The sequence below is a fragment of the Marmota flaviventris genome, chromosome 6, assembly GCF_047511675.1.
Source record: "Marmota flaviventris isolate mMarFla1 chromosome 6, mMarFla1.hap1, whole genome shotgun sequence".
Classification (NCBI taxonomy): Eukaryota; Metazoa; Chordata; class Mammalia; order Rodentia; family Sciuridae; genus Marmota; species Marmota flaviventris.
In genome coordinates, this window is record NC_092503.1 from 136,518,084 (window position 1) to 136,536,188 (window position 18,105).

Genomic DNA, 18,105 nt, shown 5'->3' on the forward strand with positions numbered 1-18,105 from the left:
TGAGGCAGAGTATCCAACACCATGGAAAGAATCACCATGAGTGTGTTCATGATTTTGAAATAAAGATATGCAGAGAAATTGGAATCTCATACATTGCTGGTAGGAATGTTACATGGTTGGTGGTTCTTCAAAAAGTTAAACCGTGCCTGTAATCCCACCAGCTCAGGAGGCTGAGGCAGGAGGATTGAGAGTTCAAACCCAGCCTCAGCAAATGCAAGCTCTAAGCAACTCCGTGAGACCCTGTCTCTAAATAAAATACAAAATAGGTCTGAGGATGTGGTTCATTGTTTGAGTGCCCCTGAGTTCAATCCCCAGTGCCCCCCCCAAAAAAAAATGTTAAATAGAATTATCTTATGACCAACAATTTCATTCCTAAATCTGTATATGCACAAAACAGTGTATATAGGTATTCAAGCAAATTCACATACATGCACTTTCATAGCAGCACTATTAAAAACAACCACAAGGGGGCAAAAATCCAAATTCCCACCACTGGATGAGTGAATAAAACAATTGTGTCATATTCAGGTACTGGAATATTATTCAGTCATAAAAAGGATTAAAATACAGATACATGCTACAAAATGACTCAACCTAGAACATATCACACTAAATGAAGAAGCCAGGCACAAAAGGTAATATATTTCATAATTCAATTTACATGAAATATGCAGAACAGGTAAATCCATGGACACAAAAAGCAGATTCATGGTTGTCAGTGGCTGGAGGGAGAAAGGGATAAAGATTTACTGCTTAGTGGATATGGGTTTTTCTTTGAGGCAATGAAAATTTGGGTGACAGTAAAACTCATGTTTGCACATTATCTTTGCACAACGTATTTTGATGGCATTGGACTGTGTAAATGCAAGTGTCGTAGGGATAAAAATATCTAAGAGGAATAATAGAGTTGTTGATTTTCAGCCACTTAAAAAACACACATTACAGAGGTCTTATATGCTCAAATTATTTATTATTGCACTATAAATAGCATGAACACATCCAGGACATAATCATAAGCCTTGGCGAGTTTAAGGCCTAGTCATAACTAAGAATACAGACAGTTAATAAATAAATAATGCAACTACCAAGGGCAGTTATTGTGAAAGTTCAAAGATGTATATCTGATTATGGAGGATAGGAAAATGTCTTGAAGATGGTGACATTTGAACTGTTTTTTAACTTTGAGGGCTGAATGTCATTTAACTATTGGGGTAGGAGGTAGAGCAATGCAATACCATGAGGCAAGGTGTTCTGGCTGCAAGAGGATCACAGAGTAGTTCAAAGTTATACAACCATCCAATCTGGTTGTCATAAACACTATATGAATTGGGAACCCACATAAAAAAAGCAGGGGTCAAAGGACCATGACTCTATCCCCTTGTATCCCCAGTGTCTAATTCAGTGCTTAGCATATACCAGGGGAATGGTGAAAGCCAAAGAAAGATAAAATTAAAATGTGCATTAAAGTTTTTTTGTTTAAACTAGAATAGTAGTAATAGTAGACCAGCATTTATTACTACTGTGGCATTCAGGCTAAGACAGGTGGAATTGCATTGCATGTGGAATGACTGGGAAATGTGTTTGGGGCCATCTGGGGAAAGTTTGCAAGCTATCCTAGGCATCTGTACTGCACTCATCCTAATACAACAGGGAATCAGGACAGCCTATTGGCCATGACCTGGTTCTGTGGTACAAACGAGTGGGCAGTATGGGGACAGCTGAGTGTGCTGCATCATGAGATCACACTGGTAAGTTGTTTAGAAGGCTTAGGACCCTGTTCAGCTAAAGGCCCATCCTTATAAACTGTAGAGGAAACTTGGGGACACAGAAAGAGAACAACTCTCCATGCAGAGGAAGTACAACTCTTAGGGAGATGAGAACCTCCCACAGAACAGAACAGTGTTGGTTTGGTTATGCCTGATGAAGAAAAGGAAGGGGTGGTCAGCACAGAACATTGGTGAACATGATGAGCAGTCTGCCACAATGACTATGCCCGTGGCTGCCGCAGCCTCAGTGCCTTCTTCATTCACCTCCACGACACTCTTGTGCACAACCTTGGACAGACACAGGTCTGTCTCAGTTGACATGGCAGAGAAGTCAGCCTGGCCCTCTTGAAAGACATCGACCATTCCCAAACGCTGAAGCACAGACTTCATTTCATAATCCTCCTGCAGTTTAAATTTTGGAAGGAGAACTTCTACTTCAGTATTCTGCAAAGAGGCTGCCTCGGTCCAGGCTATGAATTTCTCAAAAGTCAGGTTATTTTCCACCTGAAAGACCAGAATCACAGGTTCATAGTCAGACTATGGTGGGTATCGACGGACACACAGACATTTGCATGAACATTTCATGTTGACTGTCCACACAGGATGGGCGGCTCCTTCAGCTGCCCGGAAGCTTGTGAGGGCTCTGACCTGTCCACCACCCCACGTGCTATCCCATATGTGACTTCCCTGCAGGAAGACTGTGGTTGCCCCTCCTTATCCATCCACTGTAGATGTTTCATTCTGACAAGTGTCCACGCCCAGTGGATGGTGCTTATCTAGTGGTATTTGTTGGTTTGAATGAGGCTTAGTTCTTCATCATAGTTAGGGAGCTGGAGAGAGGGAGAGCCCATGGAGGCCACTCTGCGCACAGAGATCTCTTAGGGTATTACAGTGCACTACCCCCCTATTGAGAGGATGGTGACTTTCTCAATATAGGGATCATACCACAAGGAAGCAAGAAGAGGGATGGGCCATTTTAAGCTGATGGATTAGAGGTCTGTTGAAAAGGCGCACAGAATATAACTGGAATCCTCCCACAGAAATTCTGAGTGCAAAGGACTGCAGCCCCTCCTGACTCACCGAGCTGAGATCCACACCATCGTCCGGGAGCAGAATGATCATGCTCAGCTCCTTGTCGGCGTAGGGCAGCTCCAACACCTGTGTCTGCACCTCATTCACGTAGCCGATGTTAAAATAGGCTTCCTGACACATCATCTGCACGGGTCTTTCCTCCTTCTGAGAGGAATGAACAGATGAGCACAAATTTAAAATAGTACAAAAAGAGACAAGAAAATTCAACCCTGCTGTGTTCCAGCGGCTGCTAGAAATTAATAAATAGTTATCTGAAACATACCTTATAAAGGGGAGGGCTTAATGCATACAAGTTTCCTCATTGAATTAAATTATATTTTAAGGTATTAACGAATTTGGCAAACTACGCTCATTTCTACTTTAATTGAAGTTATACCTCACAGTCAACAAAGGCCTTTGCCACTCATTTTTAATAGTAGAAAGAAACAGATGCTGAATTAATAATGATAAGTTAGTACTAACGCCAATTCAAATGAAAGTTTATTTTAATTTTTAAAATAATTGATTAAAAGGCTGGAATGGCTGGTTATGGTGGTACATGCCTGTAATCCCAGAGGCTCGAGATGCTGAGGCAGGATGATCATGAGTTCAAAGCCAGCCTCAGCAATGGTGAGGCACTAAGCAACTCAGTGAGACTCTGTCTTTAAATAAAGCACAAAATAGGGTTGGGGATGTGGCTCAAGGATTGAGTGTCCCTGAGTTCAATCCCTGGTACCAAAAAAATTAAAAACAAAAATAAATAAAAGGCTGGGTTGTAGCATGGTGATTCAGAGTTTGATTAACATGCACAAGTCCTTGGGTTGATCAACAGCACTGCAAATATCACAAAAACAAAACCACGATTATAGAAATGTGACATCATATTCCCTCTTTGTACCTTGCCTTATGTGTGAGATATATATGTGTATATAATATAATATTATATATATATATATATATATATATATATATATATATATATATCACATTGTTTTGCTTTCAATCTAGGTAACTTATGTATACAGAAATTCTTTGTTTTCAGAATGAGGTTAAACCAATATATGCATGAGACTTAATCAAAAGCAGTTAAAGGTAATAAGATGCAAATCATAATAGATAAGAAATTATTTATTCATATGAATTTTTCTAATAAATTAAAAATTCATTCAGATAGATGTTAAGTTTGAAATTATTTTTAACCACTTATACCTTATGAAGTTAACCTTTTCTATTGAATTTTTTCATCAGACAAGCATGATTTTTTTTTTTAAGTTTTTCCTTACCTGGTTTATTTTAAAAGGCATTTCACACGTGCATGATTTGACAAATGGCTCATCCCATGTTCCTTTGAAGTAGATGGCATTGACAAGAACCAGCCTGGCCTGCTTATCAATAGAGTTCATTGGTAGCAAGTCTGGAATTTTACCTTTCAAAACAAGCACAAACTCTGTCAGTTGCTTTTTCTGAATCTGTGGTGAATAAGCATGAGAACGATGTCTTGGAGATCCAAATATTCTGTTTTTAAATGTGCTGAGTTTGGATGATATGTATAAAAGTCAAAAATCTCAGTTATGACAGACACTAGAAGAGCCACGAAGTTGAAGATGGTGAAAGACTTCTAAGTCACTGGAGGAAAGCAGGTTGGGACAAAGCAGAAACTCGACACCAGGTTGGAGAAGACAAGTAGGAAAGGAGAGAGGGGCTGGGTAGGAGCTGATGTTACCTGCTGTGGGTAAGAGCAGTGTCAGGTCTAAGGCCCTGTGGTCAGGCCCAGTTCTAACACTGTACAGCTACCTGGCAACATTCCAGAGGCAGCCGGAATGGACGGCTCCACACAAGGGGCACAGGAGGAGTTTCTGGAAACAACTGGAAGAGATACTATGATTGCATCCTCCTGGTATCCCTGGAACAGACAATGATTTGGGTAGGTGAAGGTACTTCCTTCTTACCCTGGATATCAAAGGGTATGTTTCCAAGAAATAAGAGTATTACCTGCTAATTTGCTGCCTCAAAAGGGCACAAGACATAAAGATTCCAAAAAGAAATAGTGGAAATAATTACCTCTATTTTTTACTATCTCATTTGTTAGCAGAAATAGGGATGTTCCTAGTGGTACATAAGTGTCTGAATGGTTCAAACATCAAACCATCATTGATCTTGAGCACCAAGGTTAGAATGTGTAGTTTTTACTCCACGCAGAGAGTGTTTTCAGTGTGTAGAATTGATCTGTGCTGGGAGAGGCTCTGTGGTTGACTAATGAAGTCGAGGCTTCTCAGTCTCATGAAGGGCACTTAAGTGAGAGATAGGAAAGAAGCAGTAGAAGTCAGGTTCACATGTAAAAGTGGGAGGAATGCAGTTCAAACGGACCCCAGGAAGAGGAGGGCCAAGGGCATGACTTGGAGAAGACCTGGCCACTGATCTTCTCCCAGAGAGGACAGTCAGCTGCCATGTGAACATTACAGGCCAGTGACAGTATGTTCTAATGTAAAGTATTACACGGGAAATCTGGCCTATGAGGGTTTTTTTTTTTTTTTTTTTACACTTTTATCAGTCACTTTCATCCTAGGAGAACAGACAGCATTGATCCTCTGGTTTTGAAAACCTGAGCATTGATCAGGTCTTCTGTGAGCCATTAAGGTTCACACACACCATGAGGTTCGGCCAGGCAACCTTCCTCTGACCTCCTGCAACACCAGTGACATTAGCAGTCAGGAGGAGAGGGAGAGGAGAGAGGAGAGGAGGAGAGAGCTGGGGTGGGAGGGGGGTAAATTAACTCATAATTCTGACCTTTTGTCTCTTTTGAGACCCAGGTGTTTATATGCTTCCTGGACTTCTCTGTAGCTTTGGCAAAGGACAGCCGCTTCAGCTTCGCATGGTAGAACTGAAGACAGGACTCCTTAAATGTCTTCGGAGAGAAAAGTGTTCAGTGAGGCCATGTTGCTAAATAAAAAATGTCAGTGAACTTCAAAACATTCTGATTGCTATATATATATATATATATATATATATATATATATATATATTAATTAAAAAGAACAGGAATATCTCTTAAAACCTAATGAAATTTTAAGCTACTAGTTGATAAAATATTGAGGTTTCTAAGGAGGTATGTCCTATTCCCTGAATAACCACAGATGAATAATGAAATGCAATAAAATTTTAGATGTGGCATAATTTGAAATAATACAAGGTATGATTATAGAATTTGGGTCTTTATAAAAAATAAAGTTTGCCATGTATTTCTCAAGTTATCTAGGATTCTGTTTCTTTTTCTTTTTTTTTCTTGGAGTCCTGGGGATTGAGCCCAGGGCCTTCAGCATGCTAGGCAAATGCTCTATCAAGCAGCTATGTTCCAAGATCTTTTTCCATTTTATTTTTAAGATAAGGGTCCTATTAGGAGGTCAAGCTGTTCTCAATCTCACCAGCCTCCTGCCTCAGGCTCCCAAGTGTGCCATCCTGCCTGGTCTCTGGGGTCTCCCTTCTGGGTTGTATATCACCAGGTATTCTAAATACAACTTTTATTGTTCTGCTGACTCAACTTACTGAGAGGAAATCACAAGTCTTCTCTCCAAAGAGCCTGTTGGCTATTCTAAGCAAGTACTTTGAGTTAGCCTTGTTCACTTCGGTGAGAAGCATCTGGAAGCCCTTATGGATGTCTTCCTCTGTGTTTAAAGACAGTGCCTGTGAAGGAAAGCAAGAAAACTCTCTGAATTTGGGTCTCAATAAGAATTTGCAAGCAATTTTTTTTTTCTCAAATACTCCATAAAATTCATCCTTTGATGGGAAGTTGTTCACACTGAGAAGTGACACTGGTGAGGTGGGTGGAGATAAGGGCCAGGAAACTGGTGAGTAAAAGATACAGGTTTTGCACCTGCACGGAGCTCTCTGCATAGTTTATAGATGAGCATTAGGAAAAAATTAAAAGGGGCAAGAGAGGTTCAGAAAAGGGACTATTCTTAAGTCCTGCATCCCAGGGAGAGCATAAATGTGTCAGAAATAGAGAAAAACTTCACTGTAATTCATCGCACAAAAAAATATGCGGTTAAAAACACTAAAAATCCAAGAAAAAATTGGACAGGAATGCAATTATAACAATAATCTTTGAAAAGAAATGAAAGTGTAAAATAATTTATATGATTAATAAGAACAAAGAGTTCCTTCTTTTTTACAATTTTACTTATATATTTATTTGTATTTTTAAAGACTTATTTATTTATTGCTGTGCTGGGAATTGAATCCAGGACCTCACCCATGCCAGGCAATTGCTCTACCACTGAACACACATACATGAGTTCTTAAACAGTACCCTTGAGAGATAATATAAGATTCTTTAATACTTCAAAACAATTGTCACATACTAGGCCATGAAAAGTTTCAATTGACTCTAAAATTACAAATTACACAGTTGACACAGTTTATATTCAAGGAGCTCAATATAGTAAGCTTAAAGTTAATAGCACTACAAATAAAATACCAACTATGTGGAATTTTAACCTACTAAGTAATTATTGAAAACACTTTCTAAAGAAATAACTCCTCTATGTAACAGCCAAATAACAAGTTGTTTATTCTAAATAAGTAATTCTCTTCTAAATAAATGATTCTAAAGAGTCATTTAAGTTACTATCCTAAATATATGACAGATGATTTAGAAAATAATCAAAATAAATATTATATTACCAGACCAAAGAATTTGACCAAAGATAGTAAAAACAGCATTGTTTTCATATTACTAAGGAAATAATGAAATAACAAAACCTCCAACTCATGATGTTAGAAAAGGTGCTGAAAAATTTCCCCTAAGTCATTTAGGGGAAAATATAAAATAGATAATGAGCCTAAGAACTGGTTCTTTCAAAGAAAGCACACATATCCACATAAAATAGACATCAGCTATTGAAAAAGATAAAGAAAAAAATTTTTAAAAATTACCCACAAGTAAAGTTATAAATGAAAAAGAAATTACACAGAAATGGATACAGAGGAAATGTTAAAATAATGAAAACTAGATTATTTTCATCAAAGTGTAAACTATGAATCACCACATAAAAGCCCAGAGATATGAACATGGGGAAAAGTTGGTCAATGGGCATTGAGTTACCATTAGGAACAAGAGGTTCTGGTAGCTGAAGTACAGTAGGTGACTATAGTGAGAAGAATGTGCTATGAAATTAAAAGAAAGAATGTTCTATGCTTTCACCTCAAAGAAATGATAAGCATTTGAGGTAACAGATCTGCTTACCCTGGTTTGAACATTACACAATGTAACATTACACAAATTAAAACATCACATAGTTACCCCACAAATATGTAAAATTTTCGTGTTTCTGTCTATTATTTAAAAATATATTTTAATTTTAAAAATCCGCCCCTCCACCAAAAGTGTGAATATACAAAGAAAAAACAATGAAAGATAAAATTTTTAAATGGCTTAGATGATCTTTGGAAATAATTTTTTTTTCTAATATTCAACAGCTATATTTCTCATATACTACATACACACTGTCTTATAGAAAAAGATAAAAAGCAATTAAATTCATTTCATAAAGTTTATAGATTATTGAGAAGAAAATCTGTCAAAAACAGAACAAATGCCACTGAATTGTAGGTTTAAAAATTATTTAGGTGGCAAATTATGTGTGTATTTTACCACAATTGAAAACTGAAGGCTGAAATCGATTTGACCTGAGACTGTGATATCACTATTATAGTAACAGCTAATTCATGTTGAACATTTGCTTTAGATGAATCATCTCAATGAGTCCTCCCATTAATTGAAGAATATTTGTGAACATGAAGATACCATTGATCATCAAGTGTAAAATTTAAAGCCAAAAAGAGGACATGAAACTAGAAGAAAATACTTCACATTCTCAGATGGCTGTCTCCTCAGAGTGGGTCCTCAGGGACTTTTTCTTTTCTAGTTTTCTTTTTTAAGACTTTCATAATGGTGGCAAGGATGTGTGTGGCGGGGAAGGTACACTCATATATTACTGGTGGGACTGCAAATTGGTGCAACCACTCTGGAAAGCAGTATGTAGATTCCTCAGAAAACTTGGAATGGAACCACCATTTGATCCAGTTATCCCACTCCATGGTCTATACCCAGTTATTCCACTCCATGGTCTATACCCAAAGCACTTAAAGTCAGCATACTACAGTGATGCAGCCACATCAATGTTTAAAGCAGTCCAATTCACCATAGCTGAGCTATGATTCCAACCTAGATGACATTCGACAGATGAATGGATAAAGAAAAGGTGGTATATATACACAATGGAATATTACTCAGACATAGAAAAGAATGATTTTATGATTATTTCCAGTAAATGGATGGATCTGGAGATTACCATGATAAGTGAAATAAGCCAATCACCAAAAAACAAAGGCTAAATGTTCTCTCTGATATGTGGATGCTCACACACAATGATGGGGTAGAGGGAAGAATAGAAGTTCAGTGGAGTAGACAAAGAGGAATGAAGGGAAGGGAGAAGGGATGGGAATAGGAATGACAGTAGGATAAATTGGATATAAATATCCTATGTTCATATACGAATACACCACCAGTGAAACCTCAAATCATTTACAACCACAAGAATGGGATCCTCGTTACAATAAGTTATACTCCATGTATGTATATTATGTCAAAATACGCTCTACAGATCCCAAGACATAAGCAGAGAGAACTTCCTCTATGCATAAACCTTCACTCCTTCATCAGAACAGCGGAATTATTAAAATGAGCAGTCATTACTGAAAAGGGCCCTCCAGGAAACAGAAAGTCACACTGCCTCATCAGCACCCAAAAGTGTGAGCAAGGGTAGAGCTCAACAATGACACAAGCTTTTAGGCTTTTTCTCAGGCACCTGTGTCTTACTACCCCCATCCCAACCCCCCATCCCCCCAACCCCACCAGGCAAAACCTTCAGAGGCAGGAACTGGTTCTTAATCATTTCCAGATGTTCACTGAATGCTTGTTCAACTAAACTACTCCTGTTTTCATGGTCTGTGCATGTGATTAAGTGCATGCTAGGCGCATGCTTTACCACAGAGCTACTCCCCCAGATCTGAGCTTCATTTTCTAAACAAACTGCCAGGCAAAGTTCTGAGAGAGTTCTGAGAAATTCTTCAGATTATTAATTGGGGAAATTATTCATGCCTGCCGACAAAAATAAAAATGTCACTGGAGAGATTTCTCGTCTCTCTCCCCTCCTTCCTCTGCACCCCCTCCCTGAAATGGTCTAGGCTCACCCCTCCTTCCTCAACAGTTCTGGAAAAACTGAAGGAAGAGACAGGAGACAAGCCTTGCAGACTAGTTCCTCCTCCTGGGTGACAGGAAAGCTTACCTGAGCCATCTGGACCTTGGTGTTGCCCTTTGCCCCCAGGAGGACCATGGCCAGGGCAGAGGAGATGCTCAGGGGAGAAAAAAACACATTTTGTGAAGGTCTGTCTTGACACAGCATCTTCAAAACCTGGATGGCAAAGGTGCCATTTGCTTTTGAAAGAGAATCCATGATGCAGGGTCTGGGGGCAAAGAAGACAGAGAAACACAATGAAATGGGGCTGAGGACACTGTGTGTGGTCTCTGCTTGGCTTTCATTTTTCTTGTGAATTCAGAAAATTTCTGAGTACCAGCAAAAGCCATGGGAGTAGATTAGACATGTGAGGAAGGGGCTGGTGTCTGTACAACATCAAACTGGCAAGGAAAGGAAGAGCAGAAAAGCATGCAGGGAACAGCAGGTGACAGGTCAAAGCAAGAGCAGGGAGGTGGTAGGTGTGAAGCCAGAGGAGGAGTGAAAACACCAGTGGGCAGCTCTATGCAGTAAGGCCCTCCCTCACCAGGGGCTGGCCTTAAACCTTGGGAAACCTCCCTGACTCCTTCCCATTTCTCCAAGTTCCCCCCAAACCTATTGTCCAGGCCTGTCTTCAGACCCCTCCCAAATCTTTCTACCCCACTCCACTTCTCCAGCCCCTGTGACCCTGTGCCTAGTCCAGACCACCTGGCTCCTCTCCAGAGCCTCTGATCTCCCTGCCCCTGAGTTCTCCATTGGAATAGCCCCTGTTCACTAAAATGCAATTCAAGTGGGCTGGGGAGCCTCAGGACATGGGATTAGAATGTCAGGACCCCAGATGGACACACAGCATCCTGAGAGAGAAGTGCTCTCTTGATCCTATGAGCTCTCCGTTAAATCTCCAGTGGCCCTAAGGATAAGCTCAAAAATGCCTTTCCTAAATGGCTTCCCATCTGCTTGGCCCCATCCCCTGCTCCAGCCTCCCACCTCTCACAGCCTCCACCTCTACCCTCCCTGATCCCCCCATCACCTCTGATCCTTGGCCAACATTGATAACCAACTTAAAAGTCTCCCTATCCCATCTCTGTCACCAGGCTCAAATCACTCACCTTTCCTCCCTAGGCTCACCACCAGGAGACCTCTGATGTCTATTCTAGAGTTCCCTCCTCCCTGACTCTGACTCATCCCTCCTTATTGTAGTTCCTTGCCTCATCCATTGTTGGACCCCCAAGACTGGCTGCTCTCTGCAGGAAAGGTGCCTGGCATCCTGATTCTAAGCACCTGCAAACATGCTCAGGAAACAGCAAGAGCTCTCTCAACTAGGGGGAAAATCTCAGATAAATAAAGGGTGCTGGGATTTTGAACTGGAGACTGGGGATTTTAAAAGCACAGAGAAACAGATATTTTAGTATATGAAATGCAAAAAAAAAAGTATTATATGAATCTGGAAAAGGAATTGCTGTTTCACTTATTTTTTGTAATTTCCTAAAAATGAAAGTTACACATCTCCAAATCAAGATGACAATAAATTGATTTCCCAATAATTTGAGGGAAAAAAAAAGCACATAGAAGAGGTGAGGCAGAAGTCAGGCTGTGACTCCCTGAGGAGAGAGGAGAGGTGAGAAAATAGGGCCAGGAGGTGGGAGCTGTGTTGGAGCATGGACACCCACCATGGTGAGGTCCAGGTCCAGCAGGGGCAGGCAAGAGGCAAGCAGAGAAGCCAGGAGGCTGTGCAGTGTCTTTGTCTTATTGACATCATGCTACCTTTCTCTGAGACCAGCCCTAAGCAAGGTGACAGCTGTGATTGCCCAATAAGCTATTTCTGTAAACCCAGAAATGGTACTGTTTTCTGGGGTTCTCTTGTTTACTCTGCTCAATCCCCTGTCCTCGGATCCCACCTTCCAGGAGTGGCCTCAGGTTTCCAAAACTTGTCTCTCCTGGTCCCCTGTCCTCACTACCAGCCTCAGCACCGCAGCTGCCTCAGGTCTCAGTGCTGCTAGCCTGGTGCGGACTTCCTAAGGCACGACCAGGCGCCTGCAGCTGTGTGTCTCTCAGGTTCAGTTGGGGCCTCAGCAGGAGGAGAGACCATTTATCCTTCCGGTTTTCCTGCGGGAGTTTCTGTCTTCCAATCTGCAGCTCCAGAGAAGGCGCCCCGGATGACCTGGGTCACAGGCTAGGATCTGCTCTTGCCCAGGGATGGGTCACTAACGCCCCTTGCCCTTCTGTCACTCACCGGTACGCACTGGAACACCACGCCAGACGCCAGGGGTTGGGGCTGGAGTTGCGCACTTCATGCTCTTTACAAGATTCTGAAACCGAAAGTGCTCTGAACCCGACAACAAAAGGCTGACTGCAAGGCTGACTGCAAGGGGCATTGGCTGGGAAAACACAACTGGGGCTGGGGCAGGGCAGAGAACCTAGAACTCTGGGCTTTCCTGCTTCAGAAAGCAAAGGCAGAATGACAGGCTGGGTTTTTAGGGGAGGAAAGTCTGGTAAGTGTATCGTGAGCCTCCTCCCTGACACGAAGGAGGGATTCTCCTGGATGGAGTGTGTCTGTTCCCCTTATAGGTTGTTGGTGATGGGAATGGTAGGGAGGGTCCTCAGAAACTAAGAGTAGGACTACCGTTATGATTCAGTTATACCGCTCTTCTCCCTGTAGGAGAAAACAGTGTAATTTTTATAAACCAAATATTGAGTATAAATCTTTGATATCCGAGGAAGAATCACTTGACTTTTTAAAATATTTGGATGCAAAGAAAGAAAATTCCAAAATTACCTGTAAGCCTGATACAAAGACCACAGAAAAGCTATCATGTTGTCAACAGAAGTTTGGAAAGCTTGTAGAAACCAAATCTTTTCCTGAACAGAATTACAGTGCAGGTGATCTAAATGGAGTGAGAACAGTAAGATTTTTTTTTTTTTTTTTTAAAACAAACAAACACATAGTACAGGAAAAGGTATCTTCTTGAATAAAAACAGGAAAAAAAGTTATACATACAGCTTTTACCCTATGAAAGGAAAATCTGGAGATGTTTGAAGTGGTAGATTTTTCAGCTATTAAACTTGGAGTGATTCCTTCGGATTTTAGTTATGTAGGCCTTAAAGACAAGAAAACGGTCACCTGTTGAGCAGTGGTTGTAGAAAACTGACTTCAGGGAGGTTGAAAAATATTGGGAAAAAAAATTGAAAAGAATGAATGTCCCTTAGACTTGGACAGCTCAAAGGGAATCACTTTGATATTGTTATCAGAAATTTACAAAATCACATAAATGATTCTGGAAATCTGAAAAAGAGAATTTTGAAGGCAATAGAAAATGTTATAATCAAAATTTTGTGACTTACTATGGATCACAGAGATTTGGAAAGGGAAGGAATGTTCATACAGACCAAATTGGATTGGCTCTGCTGAAGAATGAAATACTGAAGACCATAAAATTATTTCTTACACAAGAAGACATGGATAATCTTATAAATAAAGCAAAGAAATATTTTCTTCAAACTGAGGATGCTAAAGGCACACTTTGATGCCTGAATTCAAAGAGAACATGGGTTAGAGTTACTGTATCACTTTTGCATGACAGAGTATCCAGGCCTGGTTCTCTTTCCCCCATTTCATGTGCATATTCTATGTTCATGCATTTAGCAGCAAAATTCAAGTCTGACTGACTTCAAACCTATGAATCAAGTATAGTGGAGGATGATTTCATCAGTTTGGATGAAGATGTTGATGAGCATTTCCCAATTAGTAACGTTCATCTGGTAACTGAAGAAGAGGAATCAGCTAAATATATGCAGTATACCAGGTGGTTCTTCCAGTACTTAGATACAATATTCTATATCAAAAGAATCAATTTGAGCAGTGGTACCATGAAATACTTAGCAGAAATGGACTACAAACATGTAGGTTTAACGTACCTACTCTGAAAAGGAAGATACCAGAATGCTATAGACAGATTTTGAAACATGCCCATCACCTCTCATACCAATGGATGGGAGATTATGATGCTAAAATGGAAGCTTCTCACATCAATGAGTCAACTTGATCTCTTTTGATCTTCAGACTTCAGGTATGCCACAGTTTGAGGGAAACAATGAAACATAATGTTTTAAAACTGATATCCTTAATATAATCACATATAGGTCACTCTGAAGGAAAGGGAGCTAAAATTTTTGGAGTATGTATTGATGTCACCTTTAAATTTCACAACATCCCTAGAAGCTGGAATCTGATGCTTTAAAGTTCCAGGAGACATATAGCAAATAAGTGTCAGAGTCTGAATTAAGATGTATGTGAAAGCCTATGTTCTTTCTATTTTAGGGTGCTTCAGTGAACTTTTCTTTGTTATAAAAGTTCCATTTTTTTTAAAACAATTAGGAATGTATATCACTGTAAGCTAACACTTAAGAAAAAAATTGTGAAATAGAATTCATATCCTCTACTTTCTTCCTTAGAATGGAGATGAAACTAAGTTGCAATGAAATCATTGGTGGTTGGAGAGAAACATAGATGAAGCATTTGCTAATTAATAATGTCATTCATTCCTCTTTTGAAATTATTGCTCATAACTATATATAAAGAAATTATCCATCTTTATGATAGTTAGTCCTTTATGAGATAATATTTGATAAGGCTTAAATAAATATTTTCATATAACTTTCATATATCAGTGTATATTGACCCCTAACTTTTTGGGTTATTATTTGAAACACACTTTAGAGTCAGATCTGTGCTCAGATAGAGCTCTGATAATTTACCAGTGACTTTGCATATGTTATGGAATCTTTTTGAGAATCAAGACAATTTCATCTTCATAAGTGATAAGTAAGAGGATTATTTCTACTTTTTCTGTTGCTACAAGAAAAAACATTCTGCCCATTGGAAAAACTTAATTTGTTGGTTTCACTGTCCCATATGATGAAACATTCATTATATCAGTTAAGTTGTGTATATGTAGGGCACTAGGGATATAGCTCAGTTGGTAGAGTGCTTGCCTCAAATGCATAAGGCCCTGGGTTCAATCCCCAGTACCCCCCCACCCCACACACATTTTTTGGGGGAGGCCAGGGGATGACTGATATGTATTAATTGGAAAGAGAAGATCTGAGCATCCTTTCATTGCATCATATCATGATGAAATCTAAAAAGCCGTATGGAATATTATATATCAATAACATGGCACTTTTATCTACGTAAGTCAGTCTAACTATTTAGGAAGTGTTAGCATAAGAAAATAAAATTTAAAAGAATGAAAAAAATACTGTGTGCCTTGCAAAAAGTTTGCTTGAGTCAGTATTTTTATATATATATTAAAAGAAATTAAAAATAATTTCAAGGACTAGCATTAAATAACTACTGTAAGTAAAATGAGATATACCAAATTGATGACAAACGTAGTTATTAAAAATGGTGATGAAGGATTTAGTAACATTAGATAATATTGCTCCATAAAAGCAGAACACAGGTATTACAAATACAGTAAGGTGTGAATTCAAGTATTACAAATGAGAGGTGTTGGCATGGTGATTGAGAGCAAAAATATTGGAAACAAACTCTCCTAGTTTGAACCCTGCATCTGCTAATTATAGCATTGGGAAAGTTATTTAAGTTTCTGTACTTCAGTTTCAATATTCACAATAGGTATGTTAATATAGATATTACTTACTACATAGGATTTTTGTGAGGATTTCCTGAAAGTTAACTAATATACTAATATGTAAAGTAGATTTAAGAAGTGCCTGGCACTTATTATTAAATAAATGTCTTCAGGTGCAATTTTCGAAGAGAAAAAAATATTAGAAAATGTTCTATTAAGATTATGGAGTCCGGGGCTGGGGATGTGGCTCAAGCGGTAGCGCGCTCGCCTGGCATGCATGCGGCCTGGGTTAGATCCTCAGCACCACATACAAACAAAGATGTTGTGTCCGCCGATAACTAAAAAATAAATATTAAAATTCACTCTGTCTCTCTCTCTCTCTCTCTCTTAAAAAAAAAAAGATTATGGAGTGTTTGATTTTTCTTAAATACTAAAAAGTTACTGTTGTTGGCATTCTATAATTTGTCAATAAATAAATCTCAAAACAAAAAATTGGATATTATATTATCATTTTTTTAATTGCCTTCACACTTTCAGTGTTTATTGAGAATTAAGTAATAGTTTTCAGGTAGTAAAATTTTTATATTAGAAAAAATGTTTTAACTTTATTTCATAAGTTATATCCTATAAATGTAATTACAAAATGAGTTATATAAATTACTAAAATCCTAGTTTTCTTGTAATGTTGCATAGCTATTAGAAAAAATGAAAGGAATGAAATTTGCTCTTTATTTTCTTTGCCTCTAGATGGCACTGTAATCTTAGACATGTTATTTATTTATTTAGTAAATACTTCAGCCGTGCATGAAGAAAGGATCGCTAAATTTATTTCAAGCCATTATAAAGTATATTCAGATATTAATCATGTGAGAAATAATTTATGTACCAATAATATATGCCTTGATAATTTTTGTTCTGCAATTTAGGGACTTTATTTTGGACCAACTAATTAACCAGTCACCCAGTTTTTTAAACTTTTTATGGGGTTCAGATCTTCGTAAGCACAACCACTGGTTTAGTTTTAGTTTCCAAGGTTTATTGAAAAATGAATAATAGTTCTCCTGGATTAGTAAAAGGAAACAATTTTTAATTCTTTTTATCAAGATAAAAACACCTGGATGTTTTATCAGTTGTAATAAACTAAAGGTTACCTGTAACTTTTGAGCCAACTGTCATGTACTGAGTGTTATGCCAGTGACTCTCATTTTATCCTTACACCCACCCCATGGGGAGGAAGCATCTGCCACCATCTTTGTGTGGATTAAAAACATCTGAGTGGTTTACTGATCTATTTAAGGTCAAAGAAGATAGTATATAATTGAATTTGATTATGTTTCCTAGATCAGTACTAATTCATTTACCCAATATTTGCCTTCTGAAGACAATTTTTTTAGATAATAAGTTCATGTCTGCCAGCTTAATATTGCCTGCTATTAGTTAATAGGCATGTTGGAGTGTGTCTTGAGAGAAACAAGATCCCTTTTGAGATTCTGTGACTAAAATAGATGTAAAAGAGATCCTTCAGGAAATTTCCAAATCATTTTGCAATATTTTGCAAAATATGTTGGGATTTGTATTGTAATGAAGTTCAAAATAATTATTGGTCCTAGGAAATTGTTTTAGGTGAAAATCCTAGCCCAATGTTAAATGTCACTGGAAAAGCCCAGTGAGAAAGTTGCTGAATTCTCTTTTAGTCATCTCATCAATCTTTCTGTTTAAAGCTGATGATGCTAATTTGCATATATTAGTAATGTTTGCTGATTTACTCTGTTAGGAGAAACAGCTAGGATCTCATACTCAGGCATATCACTAGACAGCAGTATCTAACTTGAGATCACTTTGTTTTATTGAATGTATTTTTCCACTTACTGTGTATTTATGGCAAATGATTTTGGTGTCCAGTCTATGTGATAATACTGTATTTCCTTTAAAACTAAATTTAATTTTAAAAAGGAAAAATTAATTGAAATGTATTCAGTAAATAAAAGTGAAAATATAGCAGTAATTATGACAGTAATATGAGAACCATTAAAGGTTTTTTTTGTTTCTTTTTTTAAATTTGCTTTTTAATAGTTCTAATCAGTTATACATGACAGCAGAAAGCTTTTCAATTCGTTGTACACAAACGGAGCACAACTTTTCATTTCTCTCTACACAATGTAGAATAGATTCTCATTGTGTAGACTCTACATAATGTAGTCACACCACATGTTCAGTCATACATTACCTAGGGTAATAACGTTTCTCTCATTCCACCATCTTTCCTACCCCCCATGCCTCCTCCCCTTCCTCCCTTTCCTTGGCCCAATCAGAGGTAGTAGTGATCATATATGCATATCCAAATTCCTTCATTCTCCCCCCACCCCACCCTCCATTATGGAT

General features: G+C 38.5%; 1 protein-coding gene, 1 non-coding gene and 2 pseudogenes across 4 annotated transcripts; 3 read left to right on the plus strand and 1 right to left on the minus strand.

The window, feature by feature from the left end:
- The window catches only part of LOC139706175 (dnaJ homolog subfamily B member 6-like), a 61,630-nt pseudogene that overhangs the window by 1,808 nt on the left and 41,717 nt on the right, over nt 1-18,105 (plus strand).
- On the minus strand, nt 951-12,468 carry LOC139706068 (serpin B9-like). 3 transcript variants are annotated; one of them, XM_071613623.1, is made up of 7 exons: nt 12,363-12,468; nt 10,184-10,361; nt 6,381-6,518; nt 5,625-5,742; nt 4,121-4,263; nt 2,847-3,002; nt 951-2,270 (listed from the first exon to the last, which is right to left on the minus strand). In XM_071613623.1, exons 2-7 carry the CDS (start codon nt 10,349-10,351, stop codon nt 1,866-1,868), a joined length of 1,128 nt encoding a protein of 375 aa, XP_071469724.1. In that variant the 5' UTR covers nt 10,352-10,361; nt 12,363-12,468; the 3' UTR covers nt 951-1,865. The 3 variants fall into 3 exon arrangements, with proteins under 3 accessions (XP_071469724.1, XP_071469725.1, XP_071469726.1); XM_071613624.1 differs by lacking the exon at nt 12,363-12,468 and adding an exon at nt 12,028-12,356; XM_071613625.1 differs by lacking the exons at nt 5,625-5,742; nt 6,381-6,518; nt 10,184-10,361; nt 12,363-12,468 and adding an exon at nt 4,561-4,627.
- Nucleotides 13,159-14,259, plus strand: LOC114084281 (pseudouridylate synthase PUS7L pseudogene; annotated as a pseudogene).
- Nucleotides 15,091-15,163, plus strand: Trnal-caa (transfer RNA leucine (anticodon CAA)). Its single transcript has one exon. It is a non-coding gene; the product is annotated as a tRNA-Leu (tRNA).